Source organism: Echinops telfairi, unplaced genomic scaffold (genome assembly GCF_000313985.2).
Source record: "Echinops telfairi isolate 266 unplaced genomic scaffold, ASM31398v2 ScPeMD7_2;HRSCAF=8, whole genome shotgun sequence".
Taxonomy (NCBI): domain Eukaryota; kingdom Metazoa; phylum Chordata; class Mammalia; order Afrosoricida; family Tenrecidae; genus Echinops; species Echinops telfairi.
Window position 1 is genome coordinate 60,655,651 of NW_022103898.1, and position 25,529 is coordinate 60,681,179.

Genomic DNA, 25,529 nt, shown 5'->3' on the forward strand with positions numbered 1-25,529 from the left:
TGTCCCCTGTAGGGCTATGGGTCAGTGAGGGATGTCATTTCTCATAGTGGGGCAAGCCATGTGGTCCTCTCTGTGGATTGGCTGCTCTGAGCAGGAATAGCATTCTCAAGGCTTGTGGGGCCAAGATGTGCTCCACTCTCTCTTCCTCCCCCTTCATTTCCTCCCATGTGCTCTGCTCAGACATGTCCCTCTCCCGAAGCTGCAGATTCAGTGCTGTCCTCTGAAATAAATTCTTCTGGGGGGAGGGGCAGGTGTCCACGTAGCTGAAACCCAACAGTCTATGCAAGGTGCACAGGCAAAAGAACCGCCATCACTCATCTTTTCCAATCACTTTTCCAGTCTGTTCTTGAGGCTCACAATTGTGTGTGCATTTTCGAAGTGAAGATTTTAGGAGGAGAAGGAGGAGGAGGAGGGAGGGGAGAACAAGAAGAAGAAGAAGAACAACAACAACAACAGCAACAACAACTGCACTTTAAGCAGTTTCAAGTATCACTGGAGATTAGAAAATCACAAATGGACCTTTTGGAAACATTTAAAACTAAACAGATGCAGGGAGCACACCCAGGTCATAAAATAAAACAACAACAATCTGAACAATTGAACAATAGAGAACGTTCTCTGTGTAGGGAGCTAGTTCTTTGTGGGATTAATTGAAGGGTGGTTTCATTGAAGGGCAGAGAGAGAAATGGCTTGGAGAGCCTTGCCTGTCTTGCCTCTTGCTCTCTGATGGTCAGACCAGTGTGCGGCTGCCTTAGCTAGTTCTCTGCCTCAGCTGGTAAGGCTCACTTCCTGTGAGACATCCCTGAGGAGAAGCCACTTGGATCTACCCTGAGGCAGGCCTAGTGCTGAGAGGCTTACATGCTCACCGATTCAGCTTTCCTCCTGCAGTCGACATCATTGCGTGTGTTTTGTGAGACTGAGGAGGACTTTGTAGATCAGTGTCGGACTTATGGGCTTGGACAGCACTGGGTAGGGATGTTTTCTTAATGTACACTTACCCTTTATATAAAATACTCTCATAAAATGAGCGTCTATGAATTTTGTTTCTCTAGTCTATCCAGACGAACACAGACATTTTAAGTTTTCTTTTGTTATCTTGAACCAACCTTAGTGTCATTTCCAATATTACTATGCTTATTTTTCCAGTCATGCCTCTTCAGCAAATCAGGAGGAAAAGTTATACTCTGGCCTACATGCTGTCTCTTTTAGCAATTTTCTATCTGATAGGAAATGAGATAGGACAGTTCTTCATAATCTTAACATTCAAAATACTAATAATCGCAGACCCCCACACTCAGCAGCCCAGGCCTTCCTTCATCTGACCTGAATGCAACATTGAAATGTCTCTCTGCCCCAAACCGCCTTCCTATAAGAAGTTCCCAATAATTCATCCGCCCTCCCAACCAGTGGCCGAGAGCCCTTATACGCCTGGTCTGAGTGGTCCAGACCTAATCATGGAGGGGAGATTGTTCACACTCGAAGGCTTCCTGTGCCATCATCTTATCAGAAGGCCCCGGGGCTAAACTGGAGTATGGAGTAATTATCCAGTCACCCAGACAGGTGGCTCTAACAGAACAAGGTTCAGACTGTGGACGAAGCAGCGGGCAGGGCACTCACTGTGCCTATTCACAGAGTAAACAAAGAGGTCATATTATGCCAATCTGGTCTTTTTCGGGCAGGTGGACACTATTTATATACTTGGAAAATGCAATATTTAAGCAGTGGGGTGTGAGAACAACATCTTACACATTATAAGAAAAATCACACATTTAAATGTGGTTTTTACTATATTACCAGAAGCAAAAAAACCCAAAACATATTGTATATCTACTTTTTAAGTATTTCTTATCATTTCTATTTCATGCAAGCTATGGAGTGTTTGTGCATGTGTGCGTGTGTGTGTGCATGTGCATGCACCTGTGAATCAGTGCACACATTTGCGATGGGATGCCCTGGACCTCCTGTTACATATCTATCCAATGGGAATAACCTCTCTCTATTTTAGGGGGTTGCTTTATGAGCGAATGAAATACTACAACAGAACTTGGTACACTATGAATTTTGAATTTAAATGATTATTATTTGGGTTTTAAAATAAGTATTTTGTCTTTTTGGTCATTGAAGCCAGAGTGAGGAGGGAGAAGAGGCAATCTCGATTTTGTTTAAGTTGGTTAAAAATGTTGGTTCAAGTGAAGCTACATTGTCAGCAATTTAAGTTCTAAGAAACATAAACTAGCCTTTCTTTCTTTTCTTTTCTTTTTTTTAACATTTTATTAGGGGCTCATACAACTGTTATCGCAGTCCATACACACATCAATTGTGTAAAGCGCATTTGTACATCGTTTCTCAAAACATTTTCTCTCCACTTAAACCCCCGACATTAGGTCCTCATTTTTCCCCTCCCTCCCTGCTCCCCCCTCCCGCATGAGCCCCTGATAGTTTATAAATGGGTATTTTGTCATATCTTGCCCTGTCCGACGTCTCCCTTCATCCACTTTTCGGTCGTCTGTCCCCCAGGGAGGAGGTCACACACAGTTCCATGTAATCGGTTCCCTCTTTCCTACCCATTCTCCCTTTACCCTCCCTGTTTTGCCACTCACACCACTGGTCCTATAGGGCTCATCCGTCCTGGATTCCCTGCATAAACTAGCCTTTCATCTCTCATCACAGAATAACTAAGGAGTGTCTGCCTTAGTCTTCATAGACCTCAACCTTATTATTTGGCATCCATGATATGATTGTTACTCTCAAAGCATAAGTAGCTGTGTTCTTGATACGGGACGGAATAGACACCATCTTCATTCTGATGTCATGGGAAGGGGATGGACGGCCCACTCTTACAGAAGGCTTTGGGCCTTTCAACATTCATCAACGATGTGACCGAGGAACCCTCCCACCTGCATGCTATTTGGCATAGCAAAATAAAACACTAACAATCAGAGTGGTCACACCTTTTTTCCCTAAAGTAAAACTTCATTATGAACTTAAAATCTGATGTGAAAAGCCATTGCTACATGAGGAATGGCACCCGTTTTATGCTCTGCTGGAGGGGCTGTTCCTTATAATTCTCAGCAACATGATCAAAGAAATAGGCTTATTTTTCTAAACACATAAAACTTTATCTAAGAATTTATCACATGCCACCACCAGCCACTCATATAGTGGGTGCATGGTAAATTGGAGACTGCACTGAATTAGGAGAATTAAGATACCAGCTTTGTGCCCAGAACCTGCCATGCATTGGTTGTGAGATTGGGGAGCACACCGTAAACCTCTCTGAGGGGCAGTTTTACATCTGTGGAGCAGAATTGCAACATGCCACAGAGTTGCGGTGGGAATTAAATGAGAACATGTTTATAAATGAGGTTATAAGCAGTGAATCACTCTACAAATGATAACCTTTATGATTTGAGAACATTCTCCACTTTTAAGAAGTGATACCCTCTTTTGAAAAACTTTTATTTGATTGCTATTATTTTAAACTTTTCTCCTGAAGCTTCTTTTTCCTTTTGAAGTTTCCTAAGCCTTTGTAGTGTAAATCCTTCTATGGAAGAACGCCATTGTTTTTGGCATGTAGGTGCAGAATGGCTGATTCTCTACGCATAGTGTGCATCTCTGGATATGTGTGCATAGCTGTACTGTGAGCTTTGACTAGTGTTAGAGCAAGGCTCCCACCACAGAGCTAAGACGCTGCACACGTCTTCTGAGTGAGGTCAAGGCAGGCACATCCAATGTCCAAAGGTTAAAGTAAATGGAGAAAAGTATGACATCGTCTGTTGCCAGAAGAGAATGTTTATGAATCTCTGCAATGTTAATTAGATGGCTACCATGATGAGGGATGGTTTTGTTATGACTTGGGAAAATCCTGAAATGATTTCTCTGAAGGGCAGATGTGAAGCCGAAGGGCCCCGCCATTGCGAAAGGGATTCTGCCCCTCAAGATGCTTGTCTCTGATGAGCTTTAGCTTGCCTTTCCTCACCACTGAGACCCAGTTCAGGACCACCCAGTCCTGACCGGCTCCAGTAACTTTGAATGTCCAAACATTTGGAGACTGGATACATCCTTCACAGAATGTTTCTGGGCTACCAACCTATGAAATACATCCTGTGTTCACTCAGGCCGTCTTTCAAGTCTGATGAAAATGTTTCTCTGGGGTGCGAGGGGCATACTACCCCCTGACCAGTGCATTAAAAAGACTCTTCTGATAGCAAAATGGAGGATGTACTATGGGGAAGGAAGGCACTGATGTCGTTGTAGTGATCAGAGGGTGAACATGGGGAGAAAGGGCCCAATACACGCAAGCAAGCAAGCAAACAAATTCACTCACTGTCAATGAGCTGATTCTGACTTACAGCTACCCTGCAGGCCAGGTTCGGACTGCCCAGTGGGTTTAAGAGACTAACCTTTGATGGGACTAGGAAGCCTCATCCTTCTCCAGTTTCTAACAGCCTATCTTGTGCTTAGCAGCCCAACACGTAACTCCCACACCACCAAGGGTCCTTTGAGCCCAATAAGAAAGATATTAAATTGCCATGTATGCGGTGACTTGTCAGATGTGGCTAGAGAGGGAGGCAAAGAAGCAACAGTGGCACAATGTTTAGGTTTGGGAACGTGGGTGCTGGTTGCAGTCCGTGGAAGATCAAGGGTGAGTGCTACCCAGCATTATGCAAAGTAACAAAGCAGCACTGCGTGGTCACAATGGATGCAGTTCTATAATAACACTACTTTCCATGTGGCAAACAGCTAGCAGATAAGGGGTAACATTAAATTTTTATGTTGTCACTTGGCAAAAAACAACCCCCTCCCCCACCTTTTAAAAACTTTCTAAAGAGTTTTCCAAATGGTTTCATGAATAAAGGGTTAATGGTGCAATTTGGGGGGGAGAGAATAAAGAAAGCTTTTCCCTGTATTTCACAAAGGAATTTTCAATTTCTAATGGCATTATTGTAGGGATTAGAGAGTCTATAAGATCAGTTTTAGTATTGTTGTTCTAGAAAATGGCCCTTTATATAGGCCCTTTATATAGTGCCACTGTATCACACGAACTTATATCTTTGTTTGAAAATGTCTTTGATGAGCCATTAACTACAAGGAAGAAAGCATCAGTCAAAAGATAAGCCACTGATCTTGGCTAATTCCATATCTGAGATGACTGTAATAGTGTCAATTATTAACACGAATGGCTGGAAGAAAACAAAAAAGCCCAAAGTGTGAACAATGTTGCACCTGCAGGTATAATAGAGTTTATAGAGCGTATTTCAAAAGAAATAGATTTGTGAAGCAAGGCAGTTTCATGCGTGACATGATGATTTTATGTTCAGATGCATATTCTTCCTTCATGATATTTAAGGAAATGATTAACTCTCTTACACATACATTAGTACATTTTTATAATACCATTTTGAACAATTCATACATAGTGGGTAAACCACAGAGATTTAATTCACTTATAACACTTAAAAAAACCAAAGCATTAATTATTATTTTGGTTCTTGCTATGAAATAAAGACCTTATAGCTCCAGACCTGTATATAATAATACATTTTGAGAAGCTACCTATATTCTTTGCTAGGTGAAATTTTACTGTTTTGAACTTAAATTACACTAGAATTTGTGGATCATCGACAGTGAATTTGTCATAAGACTATCATTTAGTAGTATCAGGATAGACTTTGATTGATATGAGTTCTTACAGATTAAATTCCTATTGATCTAAATGAATTCTTCACCATGATATTAGAGTATTTTTGCCATGTTTAAAAATATTTGTAGAGTGATCAAAATATGGAATTTTATGTTGTAGTGAAACTTCTCATGTCTTAGGAAGATCTGAAGCATATAAATTCACATAAACACAGTGGTTGCTTATATTGGAAATTTCTACTTTTGTTTTTCTATTCTCCATCTTACTGCATTTGTAAACTTAATGTGGTAAGCAGACAGTAAAGGACAGTTGCTCTCTCTCTGAAAAGGTAAACACAAACCCAAATGCACACTCTTCAGTTTGGGGAGAGAGAAAGTTTACAGATTCATGGAAGTGCAGTAACTTAGAGACTTGTCCTGGGTTTGGCTAGCAGCTTGACAGCTAGCTGTTCAAAGGGACCAAACCCTGTAAGGCAGCTGTTCTCAACCTCTGGGTCGCCACCCCTTTGGGGGTCGAACGACCCTTTCACAGGGGTCGCCCGATTCATAACAGTAGCAAAATGATAGTGATGAAGCAGCAATGAATGTAATTTTATGGTTGGGGGGTGACCACCACACGAGGAACTGTATGAAAGGGTGGCAGCATGAGGAAGGTAGAGAACCGCTGTGGTAAGGTGTCACCCGGCATGTACTGGGAAGGCCAGGCTTCAGTGAGTGAGAGATTCTAAGTTAATTTATTTATCCAAGTGGCTCCGTTTCTCAGAGGCCAACTACTATGAATTTTCTAACAGGGAGATAATCTACAAGAGAATAAAATGTAAAGGTTTATTTCTTTAGTTTCATTTTTCCCCTCAAAAAACAAAGAACCCGTTTTACCTCCCTCCCTCTTAGGGGTACCATTAGCCTCCTCGCAGGGTTCCACGAGGTTTGAAATCTGGGGGTAGTTTTATAATATTCCCCTGCCTTCCAGCCAATCGCTCACCGAGGCCTCTCTGTTTTATCTACCCTTCCAAGACTCTCCATTTCCACTGTCTGGTTAAGCTCTTATCTCTTCACACCTGCACCACTGCACCAGCCCCTTAGCTGGTCCTTTTGCCTTTGATCTCTTATCTCTTCAATTAATCCTGCTGGCTGCTGCCAGATTAATCTCCCTCAAATGGTGCTTTGTGTCATTCCGCTGTTACAACCTACCGTTCTTCCACATCATCCCTTTCCAACCCAGCCTTCCCATGCTGGATTCTGGGACCTCTGCTTCCCTTATCTAGCCAAACTGTTCCCTTCTTTCTCTGTCGCAGTCAACTCCCTTTTCTGGCTCTTTCTCACAGGGCTTCTCCAGCTTGTGTTTGTTCCTAAGCATCCCCCAGCCCGTGCCTAGTCAACCAATCTCCTCATCCTCTAAGATTTCCTATCACGGCTGCCTCTGCCCTGAGCCCTACTTCTACTGTGGGGGCATCCTCAGCTAAGGCGGTGGGAAAGTTCACTCTGGTTGTGGTCATTGTTAGGTGCCATCGAGGTGGGTTCCCCTCATACGGACCCCGTGCACAACAGCACAAAACACTGCGCGGTCCTGCACCCCTCTCATCTGTGTTGCTATGGGTGAGCCTCCTCCTGTGGTCCCTGCTGTCAATTCCTCTCCTTGAGGGCTTTCCTTGGTTTTTTGCTTCCCCTCTGCTTTACCAGGTACGATAATCCTGGTCGATAGATCTACTGAAAAACCTCTGCAGGAATCACTACATCCAGTACTGAGCCCAGGAAAGGCAGATGTGGGCGCAAGTCCACGTACAGAGATATGGATTTGGGGCCCGGGAAATGAGTGAACGTGTAGGTTACACTCAAATGACAGGATGCATTCGATATTAATTTTCTTTGAGATCCGAATCTGGGATTCAAACTATATGACAACATTACTTAGTTGTTCCAAATATTCTGAAAACACAAATTATGAATTGAATTGTTCCCCTCCCCTTACCCCCCTGCCCCCACCACAATAATATAGGTGTCAACTTGGCAAGACCATGATTCACACTTTCCATCTCACAAGAAGTGAAAGGAGAGAAAAGCCAGCGGAGAGAAGAGTGCTAGTGAGAACCTTCTAGATCCACGGAAAGATTGATGTCAAGACACAGAGTGAGTTCCAAGAAATGGGAGCCCACAGATGTTGAAAGAGACGAGACCTTCCTCCAGAGACAGCACTCTGAGTTTGAATCTCTAGCCTCCCAAACTGTGAGAGAGCAACACTGTGTTTGTGAAAGCCACCCGCCTGTGTTATTTCTGTTTTAACAGCACTAGACCAACCAGTCAATGTTGCTTTGTAGGGAGCCACGTGTGTCAGAATGGGCCTGTGTGCTGTCGGATTTCCAGTGACTGAACTCTCAGAAGTAGATCACTAGGTCTCTCTTCGGAGGTACCTTTTGTTGGACAGAAACTGCCAAATTTTCAGTTAGCAAATAAGCACTTAATTGTGACACTGTTGGGTAAATATAGGACTGCTAACCTCAAGGCTGGTGGTTCTAATCTACCTGATGATTTATGGGAGAACGATGCAGTTATCTGCTTCTTTGAAGATTGACAGCCTTGGGAACCAAAGAGAGGTTGCTACGAGTCAGAATTAACTTGCAGGGGGTAGGGCAGTGGGACTCCCTTGAAGAGGAAGCGTTTCCCAGTCTCATTTTTAAAGGAGGCCCAGTGGTGCTGTCAGGTAAGTAATTGACTGCTACCAAGGTCAGGGTTTCCAATCCCAGTCTATCTGCTCCCATAAAAACTGACAGCCTCGGAAACCCTATTCAGACAGGGTCACCATGCATTGGAATGGATTCAGTGGAAGGGCGTGGTGAGGAGCTAACTACCAAAGCAAACCCCAAACTCATTGAGTCCTTTCTCACTCACAGTTCCTTATAGGGCAGAGCAGAACTGCCCCTTGGGGGGTTTCCGAGGCTGTCAATGTACAAGGGACTAGGAAGCCTCCGCGTCTTTCTCCTGCAGAGTGACTTTCTCCTGCAGTGGTTTCGAACTGTGGCTGCTGGCTGGCAGCCTGATGCCTAATCCATTAGGACACCAGGACTCCTTAGGAGTAGAATGAGGCAAGATTATGATCTCATGATCTCTCTCCCCAAATGAAGTCTTCTCCCAGTGTTCCTACGGAGCCCTGGTGTGGAACTCTTATGCATTGAACGGCGAACCACAGGTCAGTATGGAGAGATGAAGTTTATACTCCCACCAACAGTGGCAGGCTTGGAACTCCCCAGGGCAGCTCTGTCCTGTCCTATAGGGTCACTATGAGGGTCTGCATTGACTCAACAGCACTGAGGGTTTTTTGACTTCTCTCTCTAGCTTAGTCAATGGCACCATTCGCCATCACATCGTATAAACCAGGATGCAGGAAGCACTCTCAAACCTTTTTCTCCTTTACCCTTTACGTATAACCAACCCATTACCAAATACGGACGATTCCATTCCTGGCGCATTTCTTAAATCCATCTCTCTTTCTCCATCTCCATTGCTCCCACCCTGTATCCTAAAAGAATTTCCCTTTCTCTCCTGGACTATGTTTTTACAAACACAGATTGGGTTATGGCCACTCCAGTGGATCTCCATTGACCTTACAACAAAGAGTGAAGCTCTTGATGTGTCCCGACCAGCTTTGTCGGCACCCCACCCCACCCCACCTGACCAAGCGCTTGCCCTTCTCTCCACTTCCTTCTCCAGATACAATGGCCTCTCTGTTCTTTAAACGTACCGGAACCCCGCAGACCCACTCAAGTCTGAACGTGCAGTCCTCTCTGCTTGGAATGTTTGTCTTTCTCTTCTTTGTCTGGTCAACCGTTTGCTTTGAAATAGGAACGAGACACCCTGGTATTTCTTACCCACCATTTCTTAAATGGCAAAGAGAAGGGATAGTCTATCTCATAGAAAATGAAGTTCATATGATCAAATGCATAGGGAAATACTACGAATGCTGTCTGGCATATTGATAAATATGTTATCGTCTCTTCTTCAATTTATTGATTTTTGTCCTCCTGCATTACAACTGTCATCTTCTTTTTAAAGCCTTCATAATCATGTCTAGAGATGATACAATTTTTTCTGTAAACGTTTTGCACCCCTGTCATTAGTGCCATCTGTTTTTTCCCCTTTCTCTGACAAGGATATTTTGAGGGAGACAAGATAGTGTATTGGTAAAATGGGCAGATTTTGGACTCAAACAGACCAGGTTCATTCTTCTCCCATGTTCATTTCTAGCCTGATATGTCACGTCACCTAATGAAGGTCAATGAACTTGGGTTATAGTCAATTAATATGACCCATCGAGCTATATTTTTTTCTGTGCTATATTATAATTCTAGCCTTTATATGTGACCACAGTCCCATTTTGGAGGGCATTTCTTACTAATGGACAAGAATAGAGTGGGATTAAGATGGACCTTATAAGAGGGTGTGAATCAAGCAAGCCACACACTTCGTTTCCTTGATGGCATCTTTAAGACCTCCTCTTAGTACAGGGTGTGCGCCAAGTCACATCCTCTGTGTTCCTTGGATATATAATGGTACCACCAGACAATTCTAACGCACGCCACCTCATTTGGAAATTCAGACCTCTTGTTCCTGATTGAGAATTGGTAGAAGCCAGAACACCTGCTGTATCTTTTGGACATTTTTGGTTTCTGGCTCTGTAGCCTGCATTTGGCTCACCTCTGCCCAACCTTCAGATACGGGACTGCACGGCACCTGCCACCGTGTGAGATACTTCCCCAACCACTCACGGATTCCTGTGGGATATTGCATCAAATTGCAGACCCCCGGGATATGAGAGAACACTCTCAAGGAGGGAATGGGGCTGAATAGCATCTTGGAAGGTGGAGCAAAATAGCATTTTGGGACATCATTCCTCTCCCACCTCCTTGCGAGTAGAAAAGAAGTGGTTGCCACAGAACCCCCTTGGGGTTTCACATCACTATGGATGGACGGCGTCACAGTGGCACCTGTCTCGAGGCTGCTGTGAGGGGTCAGGGGATGATGCGGTGAAAGTGCTCCATCAAGAGGAGCAGCTCCTGATTTTGTCGCCAAGGAAGTCCGATCCATGCCACGTTTGGATTTTGTCCCTGCAATGCTGTAATTTTCTCCGTCTGTCTTTATGTTTCCTTTAGAATTCATCACAGACCCCAGCTATTTTGAACAGGGGAAATTGTCCCACCCACGAGGTGCCTTTAGCTTGCTCATTAGCTCCTCTAGAGAGGGTCATCTACTTTCAAAAGTTAACCTTCATTTTACATCACATGGTTAAACAAAGTTCATTTTATTTCTCATTCCATAACAGGAGTGTTCTTGTGTAGCTCTTTACCTGATAGTCAATGGTGTGGTTTATCACAGCGCTGGCAGATACCTGGTTCAGGGATCTCTGATGCAGACTTGCTAAAGCATTCATGTGTGTTTGTTTGTTTGAGTACTGTAGTACAGTTTTAGCACTCCCTTCCTATAGTATTGTTTGTGTAGGGCCTTGCCTCTAAAAATTCTTTCCCCTAATGCTTCAATTGAGGGAAGCAAAACTCCTCCTCTTCGCCAGAGCTCCCTGGGTGCTGATTTGCACAAGGTACCAGGATTCTGGGAGAGATTAAGGCTTTGTTCTCGATAACTTCTAAGTCCATCTCCATCTCAACACAGATCCAATGTGCTGGCAATTTTGTGAAGGAAACAGACAAGGCCCACATGGATATTTGTATTGTGTAGACTTGTGCTTTTCCTTTCCTTCTGCAGATTGTTTTAGTGGAAGAAAACATGTCACCAATACTAAAAGCCCTGGGTTTCCAACAAACAAACAAAACCCCTTTAATCCTTTAAATGGATCCTCTTTGTTACCTCACTTCCCTTTCTTTTTGTCTGTTTATCCCTCTTTGTCTTCTCCGACGTCTTTCCTGCTCTGTATCCGGGGTCTGAAACCCAATAAGCGACTGAGCACTATTGTTGTGGGTGCCACTGAGGCCGTTTCAACTCATAGCGGTCCTCCGCTCCTGCGTACACCAGCACAAAACACTGCGAGTTCGCGCCATCCCCACACCGGTGCTGCGTTTCAGTCGACTGTTGCAGCCACTATCAATTCACCTCATGGAGGGTCTTCTTTTCACGGGGCCTTGACTTCATCAGGCATGCTGTCCTCCTCTAGGGACTGGTCCCTCCTGATGACACATCCAGAGTACACGAGTCGAAGTCTCTCCGTCCTTACTTCTAGGTGGACAAATGGCATCTGGTTCTAGGCTTGTTTTACTTTGTGCTTTTCACTGTGAGACCAATTCTTCCTTCTCACCCATTTCTCTAGCTCACCCTTTATGATTATTATTATTATTACCAACAAAACCCAACTATGGAGAGAGTATGGATGAAATGACTAGTTCTCCATAAGCCTAATGGCTGACTTCGTTAGCTCTGAAGCTGATATCACGGTAGGCTCCAGGCAGGGATTATACATTCTTACAGGGTTTTAGGAGACCTGGTGATGTAGTGGTTACGTGTTGGGCTGCTAACTGCAAGGTCAGCAGTTGGAAACCACCAGCTACACCTGGGGAGAAAGACAGGGATTTGTACTCCCATAAAGAGGGACTGTTTCGGAACCTCCTGGGGGGCAGTTCCACGCTGTGCTATTGGGTCACTAGGAGTCAGCATTCAGTCCGTGCTGGTGGATTTGGCTTTTGATGTCGTGGTTACCAGCCGGGCTGCTAACTGTAAGAGCAGCAGTTGGATACCACCAGCTCCATAGGAGAAAGACGAGGCTTTCTAATCCCATTAATAGTTACGTTCTTGGAAACCCACAGGGACAGTCTGCGCTGCCTTAGAGGATCGATAGACGTTGGTACAGATTTGCTAGCAGTGAGTTTGGTTTCCTTTGGTTTCAAAATATGGTTTTGTTCACTAAAGATGGCTAGTAGCCCATTTGGACATATTACAAAGCAAATGGTTTCTGTGGAGTTGATTCTGACTCATGGTGACGCATGTGTGCTGCAGAATAGAGCCATGGACCAAAGGCTTTTCAAGGCTAGGGCCTTTTGGAAGCAGCTCTCCAGGGCTATCCTCTGAGCTACCTCTGGGTAGATTTTCATGGCAATGGTTTGATTAGTAGAACACTTAATCATTGGCACCACCCAGGGGCTCCCAAATTGGTGACTAGGGAAAATAATAAAGCTATGTCTAATTCTCCTTTCATTTCTGATTTACTAACTGATTACCTTTGTGATTATGTGTATTCTGTTATCTTTGTATAAGTTGGAATAGACTTGCGGGCAGCTAGCAACAGCAGCAACCAGTGCAGACTTGGAGTGGAAACCAACATGTATTAAATAATATTCTGGCTAACTGGATAAATATGGATATAATAACATACTTAGCTCATCTGAACCTCACTAAGGACAATGAGATACTTGAACTTAGAGACTATCAACCAGCGGAAGCAATGGTTTTTTCAGAGATCAAATGATGAACTATTATGCAAAGGTATGAGGGCACGGGAGAGGTTAAATTTTGGGTTTCCATCCAATCACTGCAGTCTGATGCTAGTCTTCAAAGACCATCATGCCCAGTTTCTTGGTAAAATACAACTCTGTTAATTCTGATTCCATTTCCCATTATCTTCCCAAAAAGCCAAGAGGAAATTAAGTTGAATTTGATTACACTACATAAAAATCCAATTTGTGTCTGGGCAGTCATGACCCTATCAAAAGCAAATGCACGTATTGTGCAGGGTCAGGACCTGGGCCGTTGGGCTCTGGAACACAGGTCTGCCCTATTCTTTGGCCTAACAACTTGCAAGCTCAGGAGTGAGTTTAAAAGAACACAAATGCACCTATCATTTCATTATGAACAGAACAAAATATCTTTTGTTTATGTGGAATAAGTGGAAAATTACATCCCTTGAAATGTAAGTACAATTTGTCTCTTCCTTAAAGCAATGTTACTGAAGTCAAGAAATCAGCTTTCTTAAGTTGTACTCAATGACGCTATGTCTGTATGGGTGGAACAAAGTGTACAGATGATCTACTTCAGTTATGCTCAGCCCATTTTGGGTTGTAGATCACTTTGTTAGTGTAATAACCCACCAAACCTAAGCCAAACTCACTGCTTTCAACCCTACAGAGCAGAAGAGAATCGCCACTGTGGGTTTCCCAGACTGTAAATCTTTCTAGGAGCAGAAAACTTTAATTTCTCAGATGTAATGTGTGCTCAAATCACCTGAGGATTTTCTTAACAAGATCAATCAGCCTTAAGTGAGGCTTGAGATTCTGCATACGTCAGGCACACTGCTGTTTTGTTTCTTGGGTCAGCGAGCGCATTTTGAGGAGCAAGGTAATATGAGCAGGCTTCGAGAATCTTGTGAGAGAATTCCATGATCTCTTCATTCCATTTTTCCATGAACATCTTGAAGCCTCCTTGCACAGCACGTGGTCTCTTTCGGCGTATCTGCCACAGGTAGCCAGTTGAATTTATTTCCAGGTGTGAGCTATCCTTGAACAAATCAAGTCCCGACTTTTATTTCATATTGTAAGTACACTGTTAATAAGAATGCAAAGTATGGATTGTCTTTTCATCTCAAGTATGAAAAGGGTTCAGGATGTCCATTTGCAGGCAATTTTAAGGAATGGTGCAGGACCCCAGTTTTTTCTAATCTTCATCTTAGACTTTTGACTATCATGGAGTTAAAGTAGGGAGAAGACACTGATGCTTGGGTCCCCTCCTCAGGGACTCTGACCTTAATTGGGGCGTGGGACTGCAGTCCAGGCTTCAGGACTGTCTACACGATTCTCCTGTGCAGCCAAGGTTCACAAGCGCCACTTGTCCAAGCTAGTATAGGGATGATGCACACACTATCTCTGTAGAGGGTAGGGCACCTGAGAGAGTGAAGAGATAATACAGGCAGGCCCCAGATCACAAACGAATTCCATTTCTAAGTCTGTCTTTCAGCTGAATTCACACATAAGGTATGGATTTTATCTACGCCCTTTAGACAAGTGTTTGTATGTAGAGCGTGCAGTGAACATAACATACGATCCTGATGAAGCAATGATGAACACACCTAATAATACAGTCATAATAATGTTTTGATGGGTGTCACAGAGTGGCCCCTATTTGTGATTACACACCACTGTATGGACCTCAGACTTTTAATAGAGTAGGGTTAGTGGGTGGGTTTGAAGTAAATCTGATATGTATGAACTAGGGGCTGACGGTACAAGGAAAACAATGAAGTGAAGAGATAGTGTTGTGGGGATTCAAGAGAGTGAGACGAACACTCTGTAGAAGGGATCAGTGAAGGTCTAAGGGCTCACTCCAGTCCAAGAAGGGACTGCCTGTACCCCAAACTTCCAACATGGCTTGGTTATGTTCTTCAGGGTCGAGGGCCCTTTCAATGGTATAATTTGTGGGGAAGTTAAGCATAGGTTTACAATACTTTGGGTCAAATGTAAATTCCCAAAGCCAAGCAGCAGAAAAAAAACCCCAAAAAACGTAAGCGAGAAAACAAGTGTGTGCACTGCAGCAACGCTGCCAAGATTCAGTTCCTCCCGCTCCTGCCCCCAGTTGGTACAATCTGGTGTGCGCCGGGGAGGACTCTCCCTCTCGATGCCCCAGTTTGCATGTGATGAAGGTCGGACTCTTGGCCTTGTCACAAGGAAGACATATTGATACAGTTAAAATGCAATTGTTTCTGAGAACCAGAAACCAAAGGCCAGAGACACCTGGTGAACAGTCAGTATCTAGACCATAAGAAAGGAAATCCGAACACCTTTATCAGAGAGGCACCACCCAGTTGGAACAAAAGATTCCAGGTTTTCTTTTGCTCAAAGAATTCTCTGCTGTTTGTGCTCTTCTTTCGGCTGATAGTGGCTTTTCATTACGAAAGCGTATCGGTCTATCTTCTGCCTGCCTCCCAGCTGTTTAAAGTTCCCACTGGTGGCTGCCATTATCTCCCGCCATTCAGCCCTGACACAGACAACCCAGCTTGGGCTGTGCTGCTTCTCTGGCTGCTTCTTCTTTCCTCAGGAAAAGGCTGGGGCAACAAAGGCGGAGCTCTGCTGTCAGGCCATTAGAAGCCCCTGACAATGGAACAGACCTCTCCCCGCCACAAAAGGCCCTTGTGGCCTGTTTTTATCTACAGGCTGGTGAAAGCCTAGGAGTCACTTTGTTTGCCTAGAGTCAAAAGCTTAAGATCATCTCCAGCACAGATTTTCTTTCATTAGAAAAAAGGAAAAGGATCAAAGGAAGAGTATAATCTCCAAATCTCATGTCCCTCCTTCTCTTATGTCACGTCTGTAAAAGGCATTCAGCAAACTGTATGTAATTATTAACCAATGGATTCTTCAGAGTAATTTCCAGCTAGTTGGTTATATTCTTTTTTTTGTAGTTGCATGTATCTGCCTCTCATTCGTCAAGACCAGAAAACAGTATTTTGTTTGTTAGCTGAGGACCTCCAGTGTAAATAAAATTCCAGCATATATTATGCACTTGTATGCTGGGGACCATGTGATCTATGGTAAACATTTATAACACATTCTGATGAGAGGAAGATTTACTGATTGAAGTTGTGGAACAGTCTTGCCAAATAGGCACTGTAAACATTTGCTAACAACTCAAGTTCCACAACATCTAGCTGGTGAGCATATTCTTTTTGTAAACAAGAACACATTTTTAGTGAGTCAGAAGTTTAAATCCTTAAGGCCAGATGGAGTAGTTGTGGGTTCAAGGTGAGGAACCCCAATACCCTTTCTGGGTGTGTTTGTGTGTTTGGGCATGGTTTCATGGTTGTCTATACATGACGTGTGAGCGTATGGTTTCATGGTTGTGTATGGTATGTTATGGTATAGGTGGTTGTATGTGGTGGCATGTGTATGTATCATGTGTATCCTGTAGGTCTATGTTTATCTATCATGTTCATAGTGAAGGGTGTGTGTGTTTGTGGTGTCATGTTTGTGTGTACTGTGTGTGATGTGTGTGCCTATGTGTGTGTTGTGCAGGGTGGTATGTTTGTGTGATGTCTGTGGTATGTGAATGTGACATGGGGTGTGTGTTCGTGGTAACGTTTGTAAAAATGTTTGCATGTGCTTGTCTGTGTGTGGTGATTGGGAAGCTCTGGTTTTGTAGATGGGAGTAATAGATTTTAGGCTATACTAGTAGATTTTAGTTTGCCAATTTCAGGATCCCTGATTTTATATCTACACACATATACATACACATAAAAATGAACCTTGAAAAAAATCAAGTCTTTACCAGAGGACGTACACTGGTACAGATGAGAACTGGAAACACAGGGAATCCAGGACAGATGATCCCTTCAGCACCAGTGGTGTGAGTGGCGATACAGGGAGGGTAGAGGAAGTTGGGGTAGAAAGGGGGAACTGATCACAAGGATCTACATATAACCTCCTCCCTGGGGGAGGGACAACAGAAAAGTGGGTGAAGGGAGATGTCGGTCCGTGTAAGACATGACAAAATAATAATAATTTATAAATTATCAAGGGTTTGTGAAGAAGGGAGGGTGGGGGAGGGAGGGGAAAATGAGCAGCTGATACCAAGGGCTCAAGTAGAAAGCAAATGTTTTGAGAATGATGATGGCAACAAATGTACAAATGTGCTTGACACAATGGATGGATGTATGGATTGTGATAAGAGTCGTACGAGCCCCCAATAAAATGATTTAAAAAAAAAGTCAAAAACCAAAAACCAAACCAAACCAAACTCCAGTCTTTGTTTGATTCAGCAACATTAGACGGCGACAAGGTGCATGGAGCATCTAACAACAGACGAACTGAGGAATGGTATATCTATCTAAAAGCCAAGCATCATTCCTGATATAAATTCAGAAATTATCAGGGAATCGTGTGTGCCAGGATGTTGGATTCGATTCTGGGAGTAGATGTTTCATTCTGAGATACCAACACATGTGTTAAGAGATTTTGGATGGTGGGTGTTGTAATTAAATCTCTACCCTGAGACTCCAAACTCCAGCACTGGTCCCTTCCACACCTATTGTTTAATGAGAATGAGATGAAGTATTGCTCCAATGGAGCAGTCCCTGAAAACTTATTCCACTGTAATTCCCAACTGTGGAAAATAGTCAGATGAACATCTACCTGTTCCTTCCCAAATTGCATTTAAATACAATGTATGAGTTCAGCTATACTTACAGGGACTGGAGGCTTCGCAAATTCTGAAGTGCTTCTGTGGGTACTTGCCTCAGCTGATTATTCTGCAGCATCCTGCACATAACAACAAACAGACAAGGGAACGTGTTAAAGAAAATGATCTACAACCAATCATAACAGCACTAGGTAGGGGGCGAGGTGTTAGGGAAACCAGACAAAGCGCTGGTCCCTGTGGAGCTTACATTCTTTGGAGGGCAACAGATACTTACAAAATTAACAAAAGATATAACAAGAGACAAGTGATAAGGATGATGACTTAAAAAAGCCAAAACAACAGAGGTAATGGGACAGAAAGTAACACAGGATGAGATTGTAACTTAAAACGTGATCAAGGAAGGCTTCTCGAAGGAGGTGATACTTGAGAATAGACTAGCCTGGAGCCCGGAGCTAGCCGGGTGAACAGCTGGGGAAACTACAGAGGAAGAGGGGGGATCGAGGGCAAAGGCCCCCGCAGCTACCATTGCCTGACCTGTTTGTTGCCCCAAACCAAAACCAGCTCACTGCTGTCCAGTTCATTCCCACGGGCTCCTAGCGACCCCAGAGGAGCAAGGAAGAAAGGATGAGGGAAGTCAAGAGGGTGGGAGGGAAAACCAGAAGCCCTTGCATGGAGGGCCTTAGAGGCCAACATAGAGACTTTACGTGTTAAGTGTGGTGATAAAGCTGTGTTGCAGGGTTTAAGCATGAACATGAAGTAATGTTCTTTATATTTTAAAAGGATCACTTTGGTGGTTGTATAGATCAGATAGAATGGAAACCAAGATAACAGTATAAGGTTTTTAAAGATACCCCCTCCTTTTTCATTTATGCCATCTTTTGAGGAAAGTTAAACTGCTTTTGCAGATAATTTATTCTCCTGGGTTGATTTTTTTTTTTTTTTAACATGAGGACTACTGAATGGAAACAGCTGGCAATGATGAAATTAAAATGTATCACTGCTCGTAGGGAAATAGCATGGAAACATGTTCCCATTAGATTCCTTACATTTTGCTACCTTGTTCAGGAATGCTTATAACAGTAATTTTTTAAAAGATCATTTTATTGGGGACTCTTACAGCTCTTAGAACAATCCATACATCAATTGTATCAAGCACAGTTGCACATGTTGCCATCATTATTTTCTAAACGTTTCCTTTCTGTTTATAATGGTAATTTTTCAGCACATTTTCCCCTCCAGTATTTCATGATTCATGTAAGACTGAGGGAGAAGACTATTCAGGAAAGCAGACATTTGGGGGCTTATTATTTCACAAACTTCCAAGTAAGGCTTCTTTTCATTAGGTGCCTGGCTGAGATGTGACCCCAGGTTTGTCTCACGCCAAAGTTTGGTGTAATTTCCACTTCACCATGCAGCCTTGGCTCAGGTATATTTGTTGACAATACTTCAAAGCTCTGCATGAGGTTTTCAGTGGCTTCTTCCTCTGAAATGGGGAGCTGAGTTCTTCTCGTTGTCTGTTCTTAGTCTGGAAGCTCCCCTGAAACCTGTTCACTTGGGGTGACCCTGCTGGTATTTGAAATACCAGTGACCAAGCTAACATCACATCAACACGGAAGCCATCACAGTATGACGAACCGGCAGGCAAGTCATGTTACTTTGAGGACTACCGTGTCCCTGACCCAAGCCGTGGTGTTCTCCATTGCCTTCATCTGCCTGTGAAAGTTCGACATTGAATAAGGAAGACCAAAGAAGTGCTGATATATTTAAATTGTGGTGCTGGAGAAGAACACTGAAGGCACCATGGACTGCTAAAAGGACAAACCAATCTGTGCTGGAAGAAGTAAGGCCAGAGTGCTTCTTAGCGGCAAGGATGGCAAGACTTCATCTTACATAAGTCGAACCTATTGTCAGGAGAGACATTCCCTGGGGAAGGACATCATCTTTGGAAAGATGTAAGGGCAGCAAAAAAGAGGAAGGCCCTCAACACGATGGGTTGATACAGTAACTGCATTAACAAGCTCCGACATAGGAACAATTGTGAGAATGGCAAGGGACCAGTGTCGCTATGGGATGAAGCCGACTTGATGGCACCTAACAATAACTATTTGTTGACTATATGAACTCACACATTGTGTGGTGCACAAGAACTTTAACATACAGCGTGGTTAAGAACAGAGGTTCTCAAAGTAGACTACCTCTTTCCTCTACTAGGAGCCCTGGTGGTGCAATGGGTCATGCTCTGGGCTGCTGACCACAAGGTTAGTAGTTCAAAACCACCAGCTGCTCCATAGGAGAGAAATGAGGCTTCTCTATTCCTGTAAAGATGTATAGTATCAGAAACTCACTGGGGCAGTTCTGTCCTGTCCTATAGGGTCACTATGAGTCAGAATTGACTCCATAGCCGTGAACCTGCCTTGGTTTTGATTTTCTTGTACTAGCTGTGTGCCCTGAGAGAAATCACCTACTCTCTCCATGCTTCGGGGACCTGCAATCATACAAACACTACAGGGCTTTTTGTAATGCATTGCTACGTGAAAGTATATAGAATAATACCTGCTACATGGTAAGCTCTCAATAAAGGTTGGCTATTCTAATATGGATTAATAAGCCCCTTCCCCAAACTAGTGATATAGTGTTATTCTAATCAATGAACTGGAGAATAAGAAATAATCTATTTCGGTGGCTTCCAAACTTTAGGTTTTATCACAATCCCGTGGTGATCAATCTGGTTATGTCTCATCAAAAGTATGCACAATAGAGCAAAACATGGCTTGCTCCTGTAAAATCCTCACAATTACTGTTATGTCTGAGCCTATTGTTGCAGCCGCTGTGTCAATCTATCTCGGTGAGAATCATCCTCTTTTTCGCCGACCCTCTACCCTATCAAGCATTATGTCCTTTCCCAGGGACAAGCCTTTCTTGAAAACACGTCCAAAGTACGGGAGATGAGGTCTTACCATCCTCACTTCTAAGGACCATTCTGGCTGTACTTCTCCCAAGACAGATTTGTTTGTTCTTCAGGCAGACTACGGTGTTTTCAGCAGTCTTTGTCAATACCATGATTCAAATGCTTCAATACTTTTGTGGTATTCTTTATCCATTGTCTAAATTTCACATGCCTATGAAATACCATGACTTGAGTCAGGTGCCCCTAATCGTCAAAGTGACATCTTTGATCTTTAAAGGTTTTGTGTGGCAAATTTTCCCAATGTACTATGCCATTTGATTTCTTTACTGCTGCTTCCATGAACAGTGAGTGTGGATTCAATTAAAACGAAATCCTTGACAACTTCAGTCTTTTCTCTATTTATCCATATGTTGTCTCTCGGTCCATTTGGGAGAACTTTGGTTTTCTTTACATTGAGCTGTAATCCACGCCGAAGGTTTTGAGCTTCATCAACAGGTGCTTCCAGTGCTCCTCACGTTCACCAAGCAAGGTTGTGTCACCTGCATATCACAAGTTCTTAATCAGAACTTCCTCCTGGTGCAGTACTTTTCTTCCGTTTCTCAGATTATTTGTTCAGCATACAGATTGAAAAAATATAGTGAAAGAATAACCTTGATGCACACTTTCCTTGGTTGTAAACTCTGCACTTTCCCCTCGTTCTCTTTGAAAGAATGCCTCTTGGCCCATGTACAGGTTCTGCATGAGCACAATGAAGGTCCTGGATTTCCCATTCTTTGCAATGTTAGCCATAGTTTGTTATGATCCACACTGTCAAATGCCTTTGCATAGTCAATAAAACATATGTAACCATCTTCTGATATTCTCTGCTTTCAGCCAAGATCCATCTGACATCTGCAATGATATCCTTTGTGCTACATTCTCTTCTAACTCTGACTTGCATTTCTGTCAGCTCTCTATAAATATATTGTTGTAACCATTGTTGAATTATCTTCAGTAAAATTGTATTTGTGTGTATTAATAAGGATATTGTTCAATAATTTCCACAGTCAGCTGATGAATTGCTTCATCAGCTTGTTGAAACATTTCAGCTGGTATTTAATCAATGCCTGGAGTCTTGTTTTCGCCAACGACTTCAGTGTAATTTTGACGACTTCTTTCATTACCATTGGCTCTTGATTACACACTACTTCTCGAAATAGTTGAAAGTTGATCAGTTCTTTTTGTACAGTGACTCTGTCATTCCTTCTATCTTCTTTGTAAGCTTCCTACACCATTCAATATTTTGCCCACAGATCTGTCATTATTGCAACTTGACATTGGGAACTTTTCTTCAGTTCTCTCAATCTGAGAAAAGTTGAATGTCTTCCTCCTTTTGGGTTTTCTCTTTCCGGGTCTTTGCACATTGCATTACAATACTACTTTGTCTTCTTGAGATGGCCTTTGAAATGTTTGGGTCAGCACTTTTATTTTATAATTTCTTCCATTCACTTTGCCTATCCTATATTCAAAAGCAAGTGTCAGACTCTCCTCTGACAACCACTTTAGTCTTTTCTGTTTTTTAAAAAATGATTTTTGCTTTCTTCATGTATGCTTTTAAAAACTACTAACAGATAATCTCTCTCTATACGCATCTGCAATGGTGACTTCCACTTCTACTCCAGGCTCACCCCTGATGGGCGTGACCTACTCAACTGGCTCAGAAAGCTGTGCAAACCAGCGAAACACTTGTGCATTCTCAACTGGAAACATCCCAGGTCTTCTCACCTTCACCGCAAGGAGTTTTTCTGGTCACAATTCTCAGAGTCTTGGCTGGCATCCTAACAGGTCACTTCACTTTCAGATTTTTTTCTTTTGTGCCATTAATCAATTTGGCACATACTTTCACCAGGGATTTTACATTGTGGCTGGTACAGTAACTCCACTTTGAGTAATGGCCATCTCTGGTTCCACAAGTGTCTTTCTGGTGTCCTCAAAAACCATGGTAGTGAGTTGGCCTTCTCTGACTTGTGAGTGAACAGTGGTAAATCAGGAGCAGGAGCAGGGGAATGAAGCACCGGAAATGGCCACAACATCTTCCTCAAAGAGTGTGTATGATGCTCTTGATGTCCCCCCAGAGCTCTTTAGGTCTTTGGTCATTAATGCTCAATGCATCAAATCTGTTCTTGAGATGTTCACTAATTAAAGGTGAATATGGTCAAGGTTTTGTTTTGGTTCTTGTGAACTTTTAAAAATTACCTTCAGCTTCAAATGAGATGTACATATGAACAATTGATGGTCTTTCCATAGTTTGCACCTGGCCTTGTTGTGATTGATGATATCAAGTGCTTCATGATCAGTTCCAACAGATGTAGTTATAGGATTTGCTAATAAATAGGTTTTTGGATACCAGCCTCAAAATTTCCAATTCCCCAAAATTTCCAGTTCTGAAAATTTTGGTGGCCATGGCATTTACATTTCTAATAAGCTCCTAGGTGATGCCAGTCCTGTTGATTAGGACAGCACATGCTTTTAGAATATTTTCTGTTAGAAAAAGTTTGAGATTAGGCTTGAGGTTTGAGTTTTTGTGAACTGGAGCAAACCACATAAACTTTCTGACCCTTGGTGCTTTTTATTTTAAAAATCTGTATAATAGAAATAATATCAGATGAAAATATGCTTAAGGATTAAAATACAAAAGTACTTATAATACTTTCATGTGTGAAAATATATGAGTTATATACAAATAAGAGCTGTTATCATAATGAATTAGTCTGGGTTGACGATAGAAACAAATCCAAGGCCACTCATGTATGTATAGGAAAGAGCTTTATATAAAAAGTAATTGTATATTAAGAAAACTTCCCAGCTCAGTCCAGATCAAGTCCATAAGTCTGATACTAGCTCATAAGTCTGGTATTAGTCCATAATACCCTCTTCAGACTCACAGAGTCACATACAATGATGCAAAATGCAGGAAGATCGCGGGCTGGTAGGTGCCAAGTCTTGTGGATCCAATGGTGGTGGAAGCATCTCAGTGCTGTCATGGGTCTCTACATGGTTCCTCCAGCTCTCTGAGTGTGAATCTTCACAGAAAAGTGAAAGAGAGAAAGACTCCTCACAGGTGTGTCAGCAAGTCTCTGCATGGATTGTCAACCAGAAGACGAAGGCAGAGAGAGAGAGAGAGAGGAAGTTGCCAGAATCCCCATGAGAAGGCCATGCTCACAAGGAGGCATCATCAGGCTGTGACCTGATTGACAGGCTAGACTCCACCCCTTCACTCTTACCACTCTTAAATTGACACCAGATTATGTAACTACCACTCATGACATGATGTATATTTGGAGATGATTAAATAAATGTTTTTTCCCCTTAAGGCTGTTGATTCCATTTTCTAAAGACTATAGTTTTGCCATCTGCATTTAATTATGTTAATGAAGTAATGATTTTCACTGTGGGAGAAAGATGAAGCTATCTGCTTCTATTAGCTGTCTGCTTCTGTAAAGTTGTAAAGTCTCGGAAACTCAACAGGACAGACAGTTCTACCCTGTTCTGAGGGTCACTATGCGTCAGAATAGAATAAGTGGTGGTGAATTTTCTGAGTGTATAAATTTCATTATGGCAAACCAGGATCCCACTAAAATTTAATAATTCAAGAATCTCAAAATGAATTGGTTTCTTGTGAACAGTCAAGTTTTAGGGAGATTTTACACTTCATTTTCCAGTTAGGAAATTAGGAGATTTGCGACATGATTTCCATATTTTGTATAACATACCTGAATATTACAAGTTTATATGTATATACGCTACTTTTAGAGCTCCAAGAAGTTGTGATCCTTTCTCTTATAACAATTATGTGAAAATGTTTTCTAAGTGATGTGAAGATGCAGATAAGAGACTTGACTGATATCTAAGTTTTGTAGACAAAATATTGTTGATACAAAGAGTGTATTGAACTGTCCTTCTATCTTTTTGGTAACCAAACAATAACACTCTTAGAATATAATCTTATTAAAGTATCTGGAAATTTTGAAAGAGGTTAAGATGCACTTAGAAAAGCATCCACTCACGTGAAAAAACAAACGATCAAGGGTTCAAGAGGAAGGGTGTGGGGGAGGGAGGGGGAAATGAGCTGATAGCAAGGGCTCAAGTAGAAAGAAAATGTTTTGAACATGATGATGGCAACATATGTACAAATGTGTTTGACACAATGGATGATGTATGGATTGTGATAAGAACTGTAGGAGCCCCCAATACAATGATTAAAAAACAAAGCAAAAACAAAAACAAAGAAGAGAAAAGTATCCACTCATTGAATAATTTTGAACTTTCTCAATCGTTTTATATATCTGGGCTCAGATCATGGAAATTCTTACAAGAGCTTTAATAATGGCACTTTTGAAGCTAATAGCAAATTCCTCCTAGTAAATTCATTTTTCCACCACAAAATTTTTTGTAAAACACTAAAAATACAATTGAAAAAATAACTTAAGTGTTGATCTCTCCATAGACAATGCACACTTGTTTAATTACTTTCATATGACAAAACAAGAGCAAGTCATCTCCATTATATATTTATAAATCTCCAGTGAGTCAAATAGAAATTGTTTCTGCTAAAAAAAATGTCATTGGGAGACAAAACAATTCAAGGATTTGCAACACTATAGAGTGCAGTTAAACCAGATTAGGCTCACAGCATGACTTGACTTCCACCCCCTCCCTAATACTGCCTACTGAATGCCTTTAATAAAAGCAGAATGTACCATGTCATTGTTGCTAGTGCTCTCAAGCCTGTCTGCCATTGTTGCTAGGTGCTCTCAAGCCTGTCTGCCGCATAGTGGTCCTGTGTAGTCTGCCATTGTTGCTAGGTGCTCTCAAGCCTGTCTGC

The 25,529-nt window shown here is 42.4% G+C and overlaps 1 protein-coding gene across 1 annotated transcript in view; it reads right to left on the reverse strand.

Moving 5' to 3' along the window:
* LGR5 (leucine rich repeat containing G protein-coupled receptor 5) overlaps positions 1–25,529 on the reverse strand; it is a 180,509-nt gene that overhangs the window by 35,238 nt on the left and 119,742 nt on the right. The window contains exon 5 of the mRNA XM_013004085.2: positions 17,805–17,876. Coding sequence (XP_012859539.1) covers positions 17,805–17,876 — 72 coding nt within the window. The remainder of the gene's footprint in view (positions 1–17,804; positions 17,877–25,529) is intronic.